This window comes from Amphiprion ocellaris, chromosome 17 (assembly GCF_022539595.1).
Source record: "Amphiprion ocellaris isolate individual 3 ecotype Okinawa chromosome 17, ASM2253959v1, whole genome shotgun sequence".
Lineage (NCBI taxonomy): Eukaryota > Metazoa > Chordata > Actinopteri > Pomacentridae > Amphiprion > Amphiprion ocellaris.
The window spans coordinates 26,139,059-26,159,931 of NC_072782.1; the positions used below are offsets into that span (position 1 = coordinate 26,139,059).

Sequence of the window (20,873 nt, forward strand, 5' to 3'; positions counted from 1 at the left end):
GGTCTTTGTGAAACAGTGATACTAAATCAGAGGTATGTGCTTCACTACCAATTTAAACTAGGTTTGACACCCCGGATGGGATTTTGCCAATATTTTTACTTTTTGGAGTCCCTCACTCCCTAACGGAGCTTTCCTAGAGTCAACAAGCTGGAGTCAACATTACTGGTTTGAAAATCCCCCATTCATATTAATGGCTCCAATTTAAAGAGGCATTTCAGCCAAAGAGTGCACTTAATCCCTGTTTTTAAAACTTTCCTACAAGTGGTCTGCCTTGTGTAATTCTTATTCTACTGTATTATGAGTTTCACTTTTTTTTTATTGTCATTCAGCTTTTCAGTGCACACCCATGCAGAGCAGCTGCAGCTCCAGATGTTTTTGTTTCAAGTTTTGAGTTATGTAGCACGTCATATTAATGTGTTTCACATAAAAGGCTCAAACATACTGTTTCCCATGATAAATTGCTTTGCTATTTTTCAAGAAGATTTCACAAAATCCTGATCTTTGGTATAGAGCATAATTAGCTACACGTTATTGAGCATCTAAAACCATATCTGAATCACTAAAAATATTACTGATAATTTATTTAAGTATGTTCCTCATAAAAAAAAGAAGCTTACCATTTGCTGGTTCCAGCTTCTTAAATGTGAGGATATGCTACAGCTTTTCTGATTTATACCATAATAAATTGAAAATCTGTCAGCTTTGGACTCTAACAGGTCTTTTTCACAATCTTATGAAACCTTGCATACATATATTATATTATCAGTCATTTTGGGAGTAAAAGCTTTTCATAAGACTAGAGAAATGCAAAATTATGTTAACACAAGACAGATTTTTTAATGTAGGCGAATGGGTTAGAATTTGGGTGCACTTGTGCCGCGTGGGCTTGAGCGAGACTAGAGGTCCAAAAGGCTCAATAGTGCAGAATGAGCAAATGTTAAGCAAGCCTTAACTTTAGTATCCTTGATTGGTGAATCTGGGTCAGTTACACAACATATTGTTAAGAAGGGAAGAATATAAGATGTGGTTGGCAACACAAGCCCTTCCCTCTGTTTTGTCCTTGGGTGTTTGTATGTGTTTATATCCTCAGTGTGTGGATTGAAGATGTACTAGGCTGAGGAGGCAGGAGGAGGTTAATGGGAGACTCTGCACTCCTGTAGAGATGGAAGCGTAGGCGTGTGGAGTCAATTTAGCAGGCTAACAGGAAGCGTGCTCCGGGACCTTCCAGCAGGACTCAGACAGCCAGTGAGTGGGACACAGGTCGCTGAGCTGTACCACGCCTCGCTTTCTGTTGCACAGCATCTCTGTGCTGCTGTTGATGCATTAGATTTCCTCACATAGAATTTTCATCTCTATACCATGCAGCCAAGCTGTATTTTAACGTTAGTCACTGGAGATAATTTGTTTTGATCACTTCGAAACGTCAGCTACAGTCAAGAAAAATCAAGGCCATGAACTGAGGCCAGAGCTGTATCCAATTGCGACTATTAATCAAGGCTAAAATTAGAAGTTTTGGTAGAAGACTGAAGCAGTGCAGTCGAGGGTAAATCCTACAAAATGTTGGATGAATTTCCACCCACAATCCATTAGAGGAAGCACATAAAACAAAGTTTTATCTCTCCCTTTCTGGTGGTGATATTTCACAGCTGAGAAAGGGTCAGTGTGTGCTCTGCCAAAAGGCTGTTGGTGTGGGCAGACAGTCCGTCATGTGAATGGCTACTGTAAAGATCAGCAGAGGGATAGTAGATTTATTTAAATGCTTCCTTGTGTCCGTTCCTGGGTGAAGGGAGCCTCTTTTACCCTCACAGCTTTTTCTGAGTCCAATCACGCAAATTTGATTAGAGTCGTTTGCCCAAGGAGCTGCTTCGGCTGCTGGGCTGCAATGAGGCCCTTGTTCCCCTATTTGCCCCGGAGAAAGGTTCTGACGTACACAAGTGGTCTTTGAACCAGCCCCGTCTTTTCTTCCCCTCTAACCTCATTTGCCTCACTCTTTTAGTTTTTCTTCCCCCTCCTCTGTCTGTCTGTGGCTGCTCACCAATGGCCTGCCTTTGGCTTCATCACATCACAGCAAGTGAGACAAATGACCGTTATAAATTATCAGGAACCGCTGCTTTGGTGTCATCTCTTCTTAACACCAGTGCAGCGCGATGTTTTATGCAATCCCGCGGTAAGGCAGTACATCTCTGTGGGAAAGGTGAACCTGAGAGACTGGCTGGAATGGAGGCACTGCCAAAATACATCTATGTGTCATTCAGCTTTGAATATTCACAGAATGCTTTTGTTATAACTCTTCTTTTTATGGCAGTTGTGTTTGCAGCTGTCGTGTACGTCTGAAACCACGTAGATTTTGAAGTGTGCGTCAGGAAAAACCTAGTGAGATAGCAAAGATTAAGAAACTACACCAGCCAATCCAGTAAGGTGGTTGGGTTGGTTAAAGACCAAAATCGAAACAGAATTGGAGGCTTCTGAAGGTGGAGCGTCGTCAGTGATGTGTTTTACGGCAACCACACATTCAAGTGGCTGTTTCAGGATGTGTGTTCATTTTACAAAATGTTTGAATTATGTTTTTTTACAAACTTTAAAGCACATACAACGCCGTTTTGCTTTATGTTGCTGTGAGTTAACTAAAATTCAGCATGCATTGTTACTTAGTGAGAACAAAACACATTAAATTGATATGATTTGCATTTTAATTTAATTAGTATTTAAATGATACTAACTTAAAATCAGATTTTTTTTAGCTCATTTTAGCTTTTCTTATTTAATTAAGGCTCATTGCATCAGAAGTTCTTGGGAGTATAAAAATAAGCTTGTTTGTGGATAGACATGTGCTTCTCATTAATAACAGTCCTAAAGTTACGGTTTTACAAAGGTCAACATTGTCAGTTCTACATTTTCTATACATGCCTTGCAGCTTCAGAATGCCACACCAGGGCAACTGCCAGTTTCATTATCCTGAGACTGTGTGAAAGAGCAAACTCAGTTTCAGACAAAGTAGGAAGGCATGTTTTTTTTTTCTGAAAGAGCCATTACAGAAAGGTGCTCTTGTTCATTTCAAAAGCGCCTCAGTTTAGGTCTCACAAAACACAGTCGCTTAATAAGTCATTCAATAAAGCTGTCCAGTTAACTTTTTATTGGCAGCCCAGACTTCAACAGCGGTTTGTTTGGTGACTCACAACTCAAAAACACAAATGAAAGTTTCAGATTTTAGTCACTCTTGTTTTCCAGTTAAGCAAGGACTACTCATAACGACAACTTCCTCGTCATTTTGAGGAAGTTTTGCCGTAGGCGATTTAGTTTGTTGTGGCTAAACTTGAAAATTTTGTCTTCCAGCCAAGGTCTTCATGGGTATCTGTGTCTGAAGATTTAGTCTAGGCTTCCATTAAGGACTAAAAAAGCCCTCAGGTTATTAATGTTGTCCTTATGATCCAAGGAAAAGCTTATCATAGTTATTAAGAATCTGTGGCTATAGAAAAATGCAACGTTCAGTTTTTCTTCTTACAGGGCAAATCTGCCATGATAACAGGGCCATCCTCTTAGGTTTGACACAATGCACCAATTGAAATATACTACAGAGCCATGTAAACCTTTGTTCAGCTCGGGGGTCAACTTATATTCTTATCATTAATCTTTCCTGTGTCTAGGTTCATTGCTTGGGAACTTTCAAGGTGTCAGTAGTGGCGTGTAAACTGAAGTGAAATTTCAACCCAGTGGTGATGTTTGTTGAGCTTAAAGAAGGTGTGTAATCAATGAAAACAGGCAGTAAACTATGTAGAAACATCGACAAAAGGATTTACACGAGTGTAAAATATGTCAAAGCTATTTTTCTAACAAGCACAATACTATGATCAGCACATAGGTATTGCCTCCAGTGATCTTTATGAGGTTTGCTTTGTTGTCCTGATAGATCTGCTCAGGCTTTGCTCTGGTTGAGATAAATAAGAGCTTAGAGGCATGTTTAAATATGGCTTCTCTTTTTTTTTCTTCGAAATGGATGTCATGGGGGAGGAGGGAAGACAGTTGCTGATGGAGCAGATATGCGCAAAAAAAAAACAAAAAAAAAAACAGGCTGGATGCTCTCCATGCTGATGATCATGATCAGAGAGTGATGCAACGCTCAGATAAGAAATGTTTGATTATCAGCTGATGGGCCCTGAAGTGTGTTTTGGCTCCTCACTGAAAGGTCATCGAACTGCATCAAGTAGAGTTCTATGAGCATGTAGAGCGGTGTAATACAACGGATGATAGAAATGCAAGCATCAGATGATAATTAAATGTCATACATGATGCCATCATTGTCATTTATAGGAACACACAAACATAAGGTGTTACAAAAAGCTGTCATAAGGCTGCAACATTTGTTTTTATTATTGACCGAACAGGTTCATCTTGGTAATAAACGAATTAATCAGTACAAAGGCCATCGTGATATCCTTGAGCTAAAGATGGAGCTTGTTTGTCTGAAGCTCCAAAATACAACCCCCCCCCCCCAGAAAAGCAGCAATGAACAGAAGAAGACAAATAGAATTATTATTCGCTTTAAAGGGAAAAAAACATGCTAAAACTCAAACCTATAATAGATATATCAAGGACACGTGGACAGACACTTGATGAACTGAACACAACTGATCCTCCAAGGTTGCCGTAGAGGGCAGGCGGCAGGGGGGATGGGGAGGGCGTCTCTCTTACTGGTTTCCTCTTCCTCACGTGGAACTTTGAGGCCTGGTGTATGGCTGAAGGTGAATGGCATTCACGATGGTAACCATAGTGACTGATGGTCCGTCCTTCTTCGCGCTCAACTAGGACCTTATCCCCAGGAGTCCCATGAGGGAAGGGCTTTTTTTTTTTATTGCACCTGGGAGATACATTACGGGCCTAATGAACTTTGACCTTGGGCTTGATCACCCTGGCAACATGGGACACGAACTATTGTTACGTTTTAGGAGAACTCAACTGCAATCCCTTAAACTCTCATAAATGCTTGAATGTATTGGAGTCAATGGACTTCAGTTTGTGGGATCTTGTAAAGTCCAGAAGCCCGTTCCTTGATGCGTCTGTGAGAAATGTCCGTTAATGAAAAACACTTCAGCTCCATCCTTATCAGTGGGTTTAGTTATAATGGTAAATTTACACACCTTTGTTTCATTAGAACCTTGTCATTAAGCCTTTCTTTTATTAGCCTTATATCAATAAAAGCCCTTCTTTCATTAGCAGAACATCTCAAAGGCTTGCCTTCATTAGCACAAGGCTGTAAATGCTAGATGTGATTTCATTAGCAGCCCATCTTTAATGAGGAAACCCTCAGCGTGTTTACATTGCTCTGATCCCCCATGATCGCTGGTAAGGTTAATACTGATTGGCTGTTAGTCGGAGGAAGTTTTGAGCTTGTCCCCCGAAGATTGGATCATGCAGTTATTAAAGCCAATGAGATCCTCGCTGCTTAGAAGTGAAGAGCAAGATCAAACATTTCTGCAATCAAGGTCCTGCTAGAGTAGACGAGCCAAGACATAATGATGCGGCGTGTTCGAGAGGGTTTAATGACGAGACATGTACCGACCTTACCACTCATGTCAGGAGATCCTGAACCTGCACATACATGTCCACGCACTTTCATCATTCACTTCAAGGCCTGAAAAGTAAAGGCCTTCTCTGAAAATGATTTATCATGCCAACAGGAAAAAGACAGTTACATGCCTCTCAAAATCTAGAATTTTTCAAATGTTTTTTTTTTTAATTTATTTGATTTTTTTTTACATCTGTCAAGCAGCTGAATGTTTTCATGATTAATTCATTGTATTGAAATTTCTTTGGGTTTTAAAGCTGCAAGTCATTAGCAAATGGGAGAAGTTTTGTATTTAGAGAAATGTATTTACATTGAAAATAGCAAAGGGGAAGATTTTTCTTTTTGAGATGCTGGTCATGTTCAGGTTCAAACTAATTTGTCCCATTTTCTGGCTCTTTTGTCAAGCTTTAGGTGAAATTCCTGCCCCGTACTTTAGCATTACTCTGTCCCGTGGGAACATTATTCCAGCGGATGGCTTGCAGTGTAGGGCTTTCTTTTTGTGGGGGGAGCTGCTGTCTCCTTAGTTTACTCCTGATTTTGGAAAAGTGTAACTTGACTGGGAGGCTGGGCTCATATGTTAATTCCTTAATGTTTAGTGACATTGCTCAGAACGCTATACCATGTGTCACTGTTTGCCCTCCAACCCCTTTTGTACAACCAGGAACGCACTGCGTTCTTGGAGTATTGATTGATTTGGCAAAGGTGGAGAAAATGTATTGCTTTACTTGACTTTACAGGCTTTATTTTGTCCTGTCACTCCTTTTTCCTTCTCCCATCCAATACTAACAATTCTTCTGCAAAAAAAACAAAAACAAAACAAAACAAAAAAAGCTGTGCTTTGGGGACCAGTAAATTTCCTGCTGTACAGATTATAAAAAGATGGAATGGTTGATTGGTTTTGAAGTCCTTTTGTTCAAACATTTTGTCTGAAAAGCTTAAAAAAGAAGGCAAATGTACAATTTAAATAGTCTTTGTTTTATAGTTTGTGAGCTGATTTATGCTTTATTTATAGTGTGTCAAAGACATGAAAGCCAATTATTTGAATTCTGTCTTTAATTTTACACTTTTTTTGGTTAAACTTCAAGTTTATGCACAACACAATGTTCAGTATCTGGATTGTATTAATAGTTTGTATACCTTTCTCGCAATATTTAATAACTTGAGCTATTACATTGAGGTGATGACAGGAAGACAGAAATATCTCTACTCTGGCAAATCTTATTGAAATGATCTCAACTGATAGATGGCATCTAAGCTGAGAGTAGAAACATTTTTGATTGTAATTTAGGGTGAACTAATCCCATTAGATTGATAGCTTATTAAGATTTTAATCACACGCACACACATTCTTGATTGAAGTCCAATTAACTTCAGCTGTTTCTATGCAGAATCTAAAACATAAATTGTCACTACATTTTATTCATACCTTTCCAACATGCCCCAGAAAACAGTGTTTAAGAGGCATTTCTGTTATTTTCAGATGTAATTTCTCAGCATCACACAACAACAATAGCATTATTGTGCTTAATAAACAATTTGATAAATGATGAGAGGAGAAAAATGTTTGCTTCTAGCTGAATGAGAGTCAAAATGCCCTCCTCGTCTGTATTTTTTTAATTTGTGATGTTGAGGATGATCTCAGTCTGTCTGTGTGTGCTCTTGCTGGTCCAGACTTGCTTTGCCTTGCCAGTCTCTGCTTCATCTGTAATACTAATCAAAGCTTTGAAGAATGCATCGAACATAAAAGCCCCCCCCCCACACACACACACACACACGCGCACACACACACACACACACATGCGCGCTTCTTCCTCACATGTCTACATAACTGCACATGCACATAGCACACACTCCCACTGCCACTCCTGCACCCCTACAAGCAGAAAAATATCAGCATCCCAGACAGCTTATCATGGGGAACTAATTCAATATCCCTTTGCCTGTTTTAAATGTCATTCTCTAAGCTCATCTGGAGTGACATGTTTTTCATGGTGGAAATAAAGGAGCTTTATTGGACTCAGAACACAGTGACCGGGGGGGGGGGACAGCTCCTCTGCCTGCTGCTCTTAGTGTCTGCTGGAAATCCAAAGGTCCTCATAAGGAGTGAATGAAGTTTGGATTTGCAGAGGTCTTGCGATGCCAATGAGATCTGCATGAGCTGCCCAGCTGATAAAGGCTGGGCGACTCCTTGTCTGACTGAAAAGTTTCCACTTTAGCGAGAAGCTTGAGTCTCAGTCATGAAGTAAAATGCCACTCATATACATGTTCAAACCAATGTAAGGAATAATTAAGAATATCAAAAAGTCTGCATTGGTAGAGTTTGTGCTATTCAGTTTGGAATTTTTGTAATTTACTGATTGAATTCTGGCTCTGTTTCCTTATTTTTAACATTCTCCCATTAATTTGGGGTATTAGGATAGTATTAGAATGCTAGAATTCAAGACGTATTTCCCAATCTAGGGTTGCTTGTTGCTCTTTCTCTTTGCTGCATGATGTCACAGACTGGCTAGTGCCTGTCTGGAGGGGGTACAGCCTCATCAGTTGCCTCATTGTGTCACATAATGACTTCCCTATTGAAAATGACCCCTGTGACCCCAGAAACAGACAGTAAGACGACCTCGTCCAGCCCCTCGAGGCACCCTGGCGTACTCTGGCATTTTGTCCACATGGTGCTTGCTAACCTCAATCCTGTGCCCAACCGCCTTTTGTCTTCCTCAAGGCCATCCTTATCTGGCATTCTGCAAGTTCTGTCCACTATCAGAAGCCCTCAACCTGGATACCGACAACACGACTGATGACAGCGGTAGGCTGGTGCGGTGCCACCAGAGAAGAGGTTTAGAGTGAGGTCCAGCTGGCTGCAGAGCTGTAAATGTGAGAGGTTGGCAGGGTCTGATGGTGGCATGATGCTGGTGGAAATCTTTTTGACCCATTTGCTCTTCGGTGTCAAACCGTGAACTCCTAAAGGCGAATTCTGAATTTCACAGCTGCAGCTGGCATGCGTTGTACCAATGTTTTGTCATGTTTATCATCCACTGCCTAGAAGCTATTACGTGTCTCTACTATATCGTTTCTCTTCTTTCTGTCTTTAATTCCTCTCTGTCTCTTTGATTGCAGGGTTCTTGAAGCCCCAGTGCTCGTTGGCTCCTCCCATGCAGCGAGGTCGCTCGGGTGAAGCTTGTTCCTGTTTCAGCGGAGTGTGTCCCCTCCATCAGCGCCGCCTGTCCTCAGGTAACACTGACCGACCAAACAAACCTGTTGCTACATGGTTTCATGTGGGTTCTTGTGTAAAATATGGGGGAATGCACTTTTTTTTCTGTGACCTACCAGGTAAGAAATGCATTTGGCTTTAATCTGTTATCATAGTCTCGGGTGGACACATTCATGAATGGATCAGCTGCGGGTTTAGCAACAGGATTTTAAAAAATGCCTTTTTAGAAAAAATAATCACGAGGATCTTGTTATTTTAAAATACACCTCATGACCTGATGCACCAGTTGAGACTGTCTAATTATCCAAAATGGTCTCTCTTCTCTTTAATTTAATCTGTTTTCCTGACATCAAAGGCAGATCAAAATTATGTATTTCAGAGATCTGAGCTGCATTTAGTTCAGCTGAGATGAATCACTGTTTCTTACCATAACTGTTGCATGTTTTGCAAAATGAAGAATATGCACGTCAGACAAATACTTCAACACAATTAGGGTTTTGATTGTCATTTATTTAACTGGTTTTGTCATGGGGTGGAGAGTTTTAGTTGTTTCTACTGCATAAACACACATGCAAACCCCCACCGCCTCCGGTCAGAGGTGTGGCGAGGGGGCCTTCTTTTAAAACAGCGCTCAGTCTGGTGTTTATGATTAATGGCATCTTTGCATGTGGAGCCCCAGTGATGGACAAGTTAACAAAGGTGCTCTAAGATCTGCCCCTTCCTCCCTGCACCTCAATCCGCCCCCTCATGCAAGCCCGAGTCTGACATCAGTGGATATTCTGAACTGAACTGTCTGGTATGTGGCTAATGAATAGGGGTCCAGGCTGTGCAAAACATGTGGTTAATGTTGATACATCTGTCATCCCATCTCCAAGGCCTGTGAACTTCTGCAGCGTCAGAGCTGTGGCCAGCTGAGCCGTCTGTCATGTGAGGAGAGCATGACTTGTATCTCAGGACAAAGTCACTTAAACATGTAAAAAACACTTCATGAGAGCGTCGGTTCGATTTCAAAGGAAGATACTTCAAAATCCCTGTCAATGAACTAGAACCAGCCTGTATATGGAGAAATTAAAATAGGTTTTTGTGTTAGTTTGGATTAGATGTCTTTGAGCAATGCCTTGTTTACAAATCTTTCCAATCTCATTTATTTTTTAAGCTATTTATTGGTGAATACAAGCATTTTCCAATAGAAGCCAAGTGCTTTTTGTCTTTCATGTTGTTTTAAATTACTCATTGCTGTTTTGCATGACATAATTCATTCCAACTTTAAATGTTCTTAGCTGCTATTAGTGGAATTAGTTTGTTGAAGTGGTTTCTTTGATTGAAAAACTTACAAGCGCATAATTTTAAATGTGCTTGTTAATCGATTTTTTCATGACCTGTTTTCACAGTAAGGGAAAACGTCTGTTGTTAGTATTGAATACACATTGAATTTAAATGCCTTATTTTTTCAGCAGAGATGTATTGCTCTTGTTAATTACTACAAACACCAACATAAAGATTAAGGCTCTGTATCATAAGTTCTTGACAGCCACTGAATCTAATCAATCTATAATACAATCTGAATTTGATAAGTGTGTTTATTTCAAGTCTGCGTCCAAACTGCCTTGAGGTCTTTCCATATATTAAATCATTCCATTGCATCAGGCATAAATGATACAATCAAACTGACTAATATGATTAAACTGATCAAATCCAGCATGAATTTCTTTGGTATGTCATAGTTTATATTATAGTAAAAGATTTGCCCTTAAGTAAGACACACTGGCGTCCTTGAAAACTTGAAAGAGACCATTTTTTTTTATAAAAGGAATGGACAGTAGACTAGTATGTCACATTTGACTCAGTGAAGGCGGAATGAGAACCCACCACCCTCTCTTTCACAGACAAATACTTTTTCATGGACAAGTTTGAGCATGATGAGGTGCACAGTTATTTCACCAACCTCACCCCCATCTTTGTGTATTTTACACAGTTATCTTGATTGATTGCAACATATTTTACTGTCACAGCTTGTGGTGAGGGTGGATGTGTTTCCTGAACAATCACGACCATCTGGATTAGAAATGCAGTCTTGCAGAAGTATGTCAAAGGTTTTTCCTTCTTTGTGTTGTGGCTATTTTAGGACCTGTGGCACACCAGGCTACAAGTCACATTAGATTATTTTGTCTGTCCCAGATTCAGGGGCAGATGGAGAAGAGAGGAGCAGTGAAAGTGTTGATAAAGTTTGATTTTACTGTCGTTTCTTGTTGCTGTTTGCCTACAGGAGATGTTGGTGTGTTAAGCAGCCAAGAGCAGAGTGTACCTCCAGAGAAAGTAACTGTTCAGTCATAGTAGCAGAGGGTGGACAGCCACTCTGGAGTCTGGAGTTTATAGACCCTGTAATAATCATGGGTCTAATTATGGAATGTGTTACTATAAATGCACCAGTGTCCCTAGATTGTGTGATTGTCCTCCAATCGCAACGTTCCAGCCGCCCGACTACAGCCACAATGACAAGCTGCTGTGGGAGGCGCGAGGCGTGTAGTGGTGACCAAGCAGGAGGTTTCTGGGAAGGCTTGCGAGCCTCGCCCGGGGGAGCCGTATTCAGCGGTGATCTGCTGAACTCCAGGCAGCACACTGATGTGGCCGAGCTCCGGTTTCAGCGGTTTTACATTGTTTGGGCTTTTCAAAAACAAACTCTTACTGGAAAGGGACCGTGAGAAACGTGGTGTTCGGGAGCTTTTCCACTGGATAATTTTTTTTTTTTTTTTTTTAAAGTAATCATTTAGTGTTCTTTCGTTTTTTCAAGAGAAAAAAAGGATTTATGATGGGAAAAAGGTTTTCTTTTTTTTTTAAAAAAAACTCTTGGAATTGTGGTGTATGAGGTGAAAGAGAGGGAAAGTGTAAAAGAGAGACGGCATTGAAAACAGGGCTTTTTGAAAAGGCCTTCACAATGCAGGCCTTGTGCTGTGATTTGGTCTGTCCTCACCGAGCTGAGCAGAGGAATGGAAAAGATTATCCGCAGGAATGTCTGGGGTGCCCTCAAACGGAGCGGGCCGCGTGACTGGCCAATAGGAGCGAGGCCTGCAGAGCGGCGGGCTAATTTTTTCCTGATGAACTCAGCCGCCTGCTCCACAATGCAGTCTGATTGCCAGGGCTGAACTCACATATGGTCCGTGTTTGGAGGGTCCAAATGACAAGACCAATTCTGCCTGGAGAGAAAAGGGGGTGGGGGTGTTGGACGAAGATGATCATTAGTGGCTCCCCCTCTTTTTTTAAAAAAATATTTTTGTGTCGTTAGCTTTGGATGTGGCTGACTGGTGGGCCGGAAACATAATTTGACTATCCCACACTACCTGCTGAGGTGAACCCACCAGGTGTACTGTTAACTTTTGATTCATCGCTCTTTATTGTTTGTGTTTCATAAGTAGCAATTATACCCAAAGCCAAGGCACATTAGTGTTCAGTGTAGTCCCACTTCATTACAGGGTCTCAGAATTATCTCACTGCCTCACAAATCCTGCCAATTAATTTGTTTATTTATTATTCAGAGAACTTGGAACGAGGCTTCATTGCCCTTCTACCTAGAACCAAACCAGGGTAAACTACAGGGAAATGCAAGTGACAGAGCTGTGCAAGCAATGTGTGTTTACGTGCTCATTGTGTGTTTTTTTTTTTTTTTTTTTTAAATTTGTTTTTTTTTTTCTGTGTTGATTTTTAGCGTCAGCACGGCAGTAATAAGCCATGTGGTCGCTCCGGAGCAAGGCAGCATGTGTTTGTAGACCTTGTGGTCACACAGCAGGGTTTGAGACTAGCAGTTAGGGTTGTGGGGAGGGGGCAAAAGAGGCTAAAGAGGGCATTTCTAGAAGGAAGGAGCTTGACGTCAAGTTAAAGTGGCTCCGGGCTCCTCATATTTCCCATCGCGGGGTCCTGCAGAGGTGAGGAGGGTCACGGAGAGGGAGCTCGTTAGCCTCAGCATGCTTCGTGCTACCTGCAGTCTAATTGGCTGGCCAGAGTTAGCGCTGTGCCTGGCTGTTTCCTGCTAGGTCAGGAGCCAGTGGAGCGAGAGGGGATCAAGCTGCCGTTTATGGGCCCTGGACTGCATTCATCGAGATACACAAGCAATTTGTAAAACACAAACTCAATTCATCTCAGTCAGCAACCACCTAATCTCTGTGTTTAGTTCTTTTTTTACTGGTATGTGGTTTACTTGAGGACAAAGGACTGGGGTTTGTCATAACTGGGATAAGAGCTGCCAAACTGTGACGTTAATTAGCTGATTGAATTTATACTAAACTTATCAGGTACCATGAGATGCGTTGGCTGTGGTTCCCAAAATGTATCGCCCCCTTGTGGTGTTTTTGTTTTGTGGTGCGGTTTTGTACATTTTTTGTAAAGACTCAAACTGGATGAGAAGTAAATATAAAATATAACCAAGTGGAGATTTTAGCTCCTGCCTGGGTACCTTATACTTAAGCATGAAAGCCATGATAGCAGGCTAAAATCCAGTCTGATTAGTGGCACTCCCTAGTCTGTTAAATCACCAGGATTGTTATTGGGTAAATTCCTGAACCAAAAAATTATTTTGGTTCACTTATTTTTAAATAATGCTTTGAATTGATATGTTTGTATTGAATTTTTATTGAATTAATTGCAGAACGAGCCCTTGCAAAACACCAAGGAAAATTAAAGTTTAAGATTGAAATCTGCATTAATAGATTTCCTTGGCCACATGTGGTTAACAAAAAAAAGCCGAAAACCCAATTTCTCACAAATTATGCATAGAAAACAGCAAACAGGGAAAACAAGTTTATTCATTTGGAGTTGTGCTTCTGGTCGCCTAACACATCTAAGCAGAATTCTACAAGATAAAGTTGTTGAAGTTATGTGTTGAGATAAAGTGAACTCCAGACTCACTTCATTGCCAGTAAGATACCCGTCATATCACACAGTTAGTTGATCCTATTATTTGCAGCACCTTAAAGATGATAATTGGAATTTTCTTTAAAATGAGTTGCTGCATAACTTATATTTCTATAGTAATTTGTCAGGAAATGAATTTTGATTGTGCTCATCCTTTCAACTAATGACATAATAGCTGTCCATCATGGCCATCATATCCGGTGGGATTCCCTCATATGACATGGCTCCTGGTGTCTAGTTGCCACCGTACCAGCAGTGAGGATGCATCTGCAGACGTGAAGGTCTCGGTGCTGGTACAGAGTGACGGCAGCCATCCACGGCGGGTCACTAGAAATCAGAGTGACTAAGCCTTTGATAACTCTCTGAGCCTTTAATCCCTCAGCAGCACCATCAGAGTGAAATGCTATCTCATTGTTAAAGCTCAAGCCTAGTGGAAAGCAAGGAGAGCATGCAACCGGGGAAACGGAGGGTGAACAAGAAATGGTCACATCCCTGCTGTCGTGCAGTCGCTGTCATCCCCACGGTGTAAATGAGGGTGGCAGAGTCGAGGGCTGTGATTTCAGCTTGAATATTTAACTGAGTTCAAATTCTCAAAGGCTGTTATTGTGAGTTTAGATTTGAATGATAGTTGTGCTAAGGAGACAACATTTAAATTTAATTATCAGGAGTACAGCATAATCTGATGCCTAATGAATTTTAGAAGAGTATACAAATGCATCCATTGTTCCTTTTCCCTTTAAAATCAGAGAGGACTCAAGCAGAAAGAAAGAAGCCGTTTTTGTTCTAAATTCATTTTCTGTGGCATCCTTAGCTATATTTAGAGTGCCGATAATATATTCTCTCAGAGGCAGTTTACACAGATGAGGTGAAATTTCATTCTGCCACAGATTCCGGCTCTCCTTTGAGTTTATCCTGACCCCTTGAGTGAGATTAACAGTACAGTGTGTGAGGCTTTGCATCTGGATATGGGGAAAAAAAGGAAAAGAAATCCTGCATTTTTTATTAACATCAATTAAACATGAATAAGCAAGTTCTCATTCTTCAGGCCCCATGTTGCCTAACACAGAACAGTATGTTAATCACGGCAAAGCACATTGGGTTCTGCAGGAATATATGGGCAAATTAACCGGTGGCATGAATATAAATGATTATGTACATCTTAACCCAGATATCTCACTACTGATTCTCTCTGTGCTATAGCCAGCTGATAGAAACATCCGATTCAAGGCTGCAGTGTCACTGCAGCTTTTCTGGCTTTCTGAGTGCCATGTTTATATCAGTGAGGCTGACTAAGTGTTGAGGGGCACTGGCCTCATCTAACCACAGATAAACATCGGCGTGCTGGGATATGAAAGAACTGCCCGTGTGTCACATTTGCAAAAGAACAGTTGTTCTGGCTCATGACACACTGCACTCCACTGTGCAAACAAATGCTGGGAAATATGTTCTTTATGCGCAGAAAACTCCGCTGCTGGCTTCGATAAATCATATAAATACGGTCTACAAAAAAAGTAATTTACTCAGAATGCAAAAAAGCCATCTATGTTATCAGCAACAAGAATGCCAAATAAGAGACGATTTTGAGGAGTGTCATCCGTTGTGGCGCCTATTTTGTTTTTCTTCTGTTTGCTAAGATGATGGAAAATCTGAAAAGTTTGCACTGAGCATCTGGATCATCAAAGCCAGATATTTGGACAAGGTCAGAGCGAAGGAAGAGGCCAGTTTCTGTGATTTATTTATCGAGCCTCATTTTCTCTCGGAACCATGCCTTTCCTGTTGTTATGCTTCACTTGCAACGTCTGATGCTGCTTTTGTAACGATGAAGAACAACAAAACAAGAATGCGGGAACATTTTTTCTGGGCCTCACAAACTTGTAATGTCACACTGGGTCAATGCTTCATTAAGCGGAATTAGACTTTCCTGTTCTATTACGATGATATCTTCCTGACAACTTCAATGAGATCCTAAATGTTGTTACTATATGTCAGTCTTTACTTCTTGTTTGTTCACTGTCCTATTTGTCCAGGAGATGATTAGGGAGCTCGGGTGTCCTTTCAGAGCAGACTGGGAGCTTCATGCTGTCGGCGGCAGCTCTAGCTGTTCCTCTGCTCACTATGGTCAGTTGCGTCTGTCCTCGTCGATGGGATTTTGAAGGGCAATGGCAGCTACAGATCATCAGACTGTGTGCATCCCTTCATCCCTGGAGGAGGTGAAGCAGGGGAGAGGGAAGGAGGCAGCCAGACAGTCAGGGATGTTGGGGTGGGGAGAGAGAGGGAGGGAGAGGGGTGAGGAGTTAGCAGTGGAGAGAGGCGAGGGGGAGACGACTGTTGGTATTTTGACACTAAAGCGATTCGACACGCTTGGCATTATAGCAGGCTTGGCGGTAGGAGGAGGGAGAGGCAGTGCAACCGAGCGCTTGATCCGAATGTCACTGAAGCCGATCTCATGAAGTGGAAGGTCAGAAACGTAGCACCTGCCACCCCGGCTCACGCAAGCTCCGCCCTCCCGCAAAGGGCAAACCGGGAATCGAGGGGCGTAGGTTAGAGGACGACGAAGGGTCGAAGAGGTCAGCGCTAGATGTGTGTTTGCGTACAAGCATGTCGGGTGGAGGCAGGGTGGCAGAGCCCTGACCTCTCAATGTCACATGTCTCTGCCGCACAGCAACAGGCCCAACCGAGTGTGCTAATGCAGGCCACTGCATGCTGGGATGTGAAAGGTGGAAGTGGGGGAGAAGTGTTTGCAACTCCCATGTGCTTTCTCCTTAGAGAGTCGTTTCTTGAGGTGCGTGGAGAAAGAGATGTGGGGAGTGATGGTAATGCCACGGCTAATGGAAATGTCTTGTCGAGACTAGAAGTTGGTCTGAGAAGCCGGTGGCCCTCGAGGAGCGGACTGTGACCGCCGTAGCAACACTGAAGCTTTAGACAAACAGCACAACAACTGAGATGCAGAAAGTCTGAAAAAGTCTAGAAAGTGAAGATCAAAGTGGTTGTTTTCTGTCTGAGGAAAATTAAAACATTTCTTGTCGGATGATTAAGCCAGTGAATTACAACTTGAGTCTTATTTTTAATGTTTTTGCCTTCGAGCAGTTTAGATCACACAGGCTGTTAAAAAGCCAACAATTTAGCCAGATTATCTAAAGCACTTTATTTGAAGGTAAAACCTTTTGGAAGCACACCGCAAATCATAATAAACACCTCATGTGAAAACTGTGTGCACTAAACTCTGACAAGTACTGCAAACTGTAACAGACGTTCGGATAATCATTTTACTGATTGTCGTTGTATTTCCTTTAAAATAGAGAAGGCCAACCTGGGGCTTGTCTGACAGCTCAACAAGGGACTTGGTGTGACAGATACTGCTATAAATTATACTAATTCTTTAACCTAGTTGTGCCCTTGCCCACCCTGTATCGGCTCTGGGCACGGGGAGACCTGGGGTGTTGGCGGGGAGCTGTTGCAGAAAGTTGACCTTTAGTGTCTGCCCATGCAGACAGCTCAGTCAATGCGACTGTGATGGAGTTGGGACTCTGGGAAAGAGCGCACCAAACGCCACAGGGGCATCATGTCCGCAAGTCCGTCACAGTCACTGACATTGAGCTAATTGACTAGCGTGGTTGAGCAGCAGTGGTGGCATGACTTTGAAATGAGGATGGGGAAAGAGGCGGTAATATCCAAAGCGGGTGGCGGAGACAGGTCAAAGATTACCGAGGGGGGCAAAGTCAAAGTTGAAACTCAATGGCTCAGCATTTACATATCCATGGTTGTTATTTATCAGATGGTTTTGGCTGTGTGGTTCATTTAACCAAACCTTTATGAATCATACTGATAAGATTTCTTGCTTCACAACCTTTTGGGGTGATAAAAGGGGCATGATGTTATGGAATAAAATGCAGCAGAACTGAGAAGAGTCCCATGTGCTTACAGGTGTCTTTGTTTTTCATAGAGTAGGTGTGAAATTATTAATTATGCAATTATTTGTTTATTAATTTACTGAGCAAAATCAGACACTTGTCCCATCTTCCCAAACGTTTTCTTCAGCTGGTGGTCAAAACAAGACAAAACAGTTCAAAGATACCACTTTGAGATATTTTTCTCGGTTTTCTGACACTTATATGTCAAGGGTGTGTCTTCCTTTCTCACACCTGCTATGCTCATTCCCCCCTCAGGCTGAAGTGGGTTTGCCCAGGAAAGAGTTAATCATTTACGTGACAGTTTTGCACTAAATATTATGAAACCATCGAGAGGACCTGGAACATTTAGTTCTATCTGTTAATGCTTGTCAAGTTAAGATCTCTGCTGCTGCATCAGGACAAGGGCATAAAGCCCAGAAAGAAAGGCCAGTGCAGGACTAATGCCTTCTTGCTGGAACAACCAGTGTACAGTTTTGTCTGTATGTGGAGGTGGTTGTGTCTTTGTACTCAAATGTATAGGTATGCCTGCTTATGTGTATGCATACCATATGTACCATATTTAAAAGGCTTCATCTCTTTGACAGCTGTGGCGGGTAGCCTTTTAGATTCAGCATGTACCACCCAGGCGAGTGATTAGGAAGAGCTGAGCCCCTGCATTGTTCAGCGCACTCACCCCCCCCCACATCCACACCGAACACACATGTTCAAAATGACTTGTGTTTGGCTTCTGCGCAGTGATTTGTTTTCCACCCTCCTGTGTAAAGAGTTCATCGGGATGTGATTTTATAGAACATCTATGTCAACGGCAGAACGAGCAGCAGCAGCTGCCTGTAACCCAAGCTGATAATGAGCATGTATTTGTGTTTATTTAACACCCTCTCTGCCATCTGTTCCGTGTATTGTGATACGCAGACAGCGCACGTGTGTACGAGCCTGATGATTACACAACCGTGCTAGTTTTGTGGTGGCAGCATCTCACCCGACACCAGCGCGCAGCCAGTTTCATTATTCAGACTTTGCTCAGTGGCGCGACGCATGAATCCAAAGAAGAAGCAAGATATTCAATATCAAGTGTCAAATACACATGTATCAACGGACAGACACACATAAATGCTCCGTACACTGTCACATTGTGTTGTTGATGTGTGTACAGATGCACAGACAACACTTATGGAGATGGTTATACTTAATACGAGAAGAGCTGTGCTGTGTTTTTCTGCCCTCCATCTGCCTGCCAAAGGTCACAGGGGTTAAAGTAGCATTTACAGTTCATGGAAAAACAAACAGGTCTATTATCTCCGATGTGGTAATTAAGCACTTGTTAATTTTGCCACTGACTACCTGTCCACATAATCATTATTTGTGAACTCATCACATTAAGTATGTGGGAGTGCTGAAATTAATGCCTGAGCACAGCAGAACTGTAGGTTACATAACGATCATAACCTGAATCTGCCGATAAAAAGTATTTACCCCCCTTGGAAGTTTACCGCTTTTATTGCTTCTCAGCATTGAATCATGGTCAAATTGATTTTTGGCAGAATTTTATAAAGACTCTTTCATGTTTAAGTGAAAACAGGTATCTACAAAGTAATGTCAATTGATTAAAAATATGAAATGTAAAGTAAATGATTTCATAAACATTCAATCCCTCATTCAACTCCCTCATAAACATTCCACTCATCTCATTCAACGCAGGTGCAGCCAGTTGGTGGTAGAAGTTACATGATAAGTAAAATGTAAATCATCTGAATGCAGTGACTATGTCAGTGTTGAATAAATGCTCATATTAAATTTTGACTGAAGTTCACCTGAAGGCATGTTGGAAACGAAGAAGAATTGAAATCAAATTACACACTATATTTGGCAGAGGCATCGTCATCGACATAACATCACCACTGTAAAGCACGGTGGTGGAAGCATCATGATGTGGGGGTGCTTTTCAGCAGCAGGCCCTGGCAGGGTGGTAAAAGTAGAGGGTAAAATGAATGCTGCAAAGCGTAGGGAAATTGTAGATAAATAACCTGATACAGCGGCAAGAAATCTGTGACTTAAGGGACCTTTTTTTTCCCCCCAGCAAGACAGTTACCTAAAGCATACAGCCATAACTACACAATCTTGGTTTGAAGATAACATGGTAAATGTTCTGGAGTCAGAGCTCAGACCTCAATCCAACTGAGAACTTGTAGCTGGACTTGAAACCGACTGTTCAATTACGATCCTTGTGTAACCGGACAATTTCCAAAGAGGAATGATGTGAAACTGCAGTTGTCATCAACTAAATACTGGCTTGAAGTAGGTGAATACTTAAACAATCACTTATTTTACATCGTATGTTTTTAATTATTGACATTACTTTGTAGAAATCTGTTTTCACTGTGACATAAAAGACTGTTTTTTATATTTCCTGGCAAAAAAGCCAAATTGTATTGACCATGACTCTACACTGAAAAGCAATAAAAGGAGAAAACTTCTAAAGAAGGTGAATAATTTTTCTAGGCACTGTACTCTATTCTCTGCACAGCATGCTAAAAACAGTATTTACAGCACAGCTTTACAGCACTTCGTTATCTGATTGTATGAGTTATGCCTTAATATGCTGATACTATCTGAAGACAAGATGAGAGGTTGACTTTGGCCTGCTTTAATGGCTGGGAAAATGTCTTTTATCTCTCAGAATGTTGCCTAATATGTAACCATACCTTGACAAGCTGTATTTGAGTGTCAGCACAATTCAAAACAGAGATATAGATATTCATAAAACCTTACACAACCTGTGGATATTTGCTCCTTTTTTATGACAGTTAGGCTCAAAACAACATATCCTCCGCCTCTTTCACATCTATAAAGGCAAATTTCACACTGCATGTAATAGCTTTCAACAGTAAGTGCCAGGGTGTGTGAGATGAGGGTTATTTATACAATCTACTATCTATATTTAATAGATCTGTTGAGGTGAAAATGCAATGATAAGTGGAAGGTTTTTGTAATAGAAAAGCTGAAAACTGACTACACTCTGGGAACTCAGATTGTGGGGGTCTTGGTTGTTTAGACGAAATATGAAAAAAGCTAAATCCTTGCAGCTGAAACGGAAATATCTTGACTTTTTCCTAAATGGCCAGTGCTTTCTAGCCCCACATATCTATATTGACCACTCCTTGTAATGCATTTTTGATATATCTCATTTCCCTTTTTCCTACGGTTGTGTCATTTTTAGGGGTAGAAATATGTTTTGGACATATTTAATTTCAGTGGCTTGATTGGCAAAGTAGAGACCAAATTGGGT

At 41.4% G+C, this 20,873-nt stretch overlaps 1 protein-coding gene across 2 annotated transcripts in view; it reads left to right on the plus strand.

The window, feature by feature from the left end:
• The window catches only part of rxraa (retinoid X receptor, alpha a), a 112,835-nt gene that overhangs the window by 20,183 nt on the left and 71,779 nt on the right, over window positions 1-20,873 (plus strand). For both annotated transcript variants that reach the window (XM_023262933.3, XM_023262934.3), the window contains exon 2: window positions 8,678-8,791. In XM_023262933.3, coding sequence (XP_023118701.1) covers window positions 8,678-8,791 — 114 coding nt within the window. The remainder of the gene's footprint in view (window positions 1-8,677; window positions 8,792-20,873) is intronic.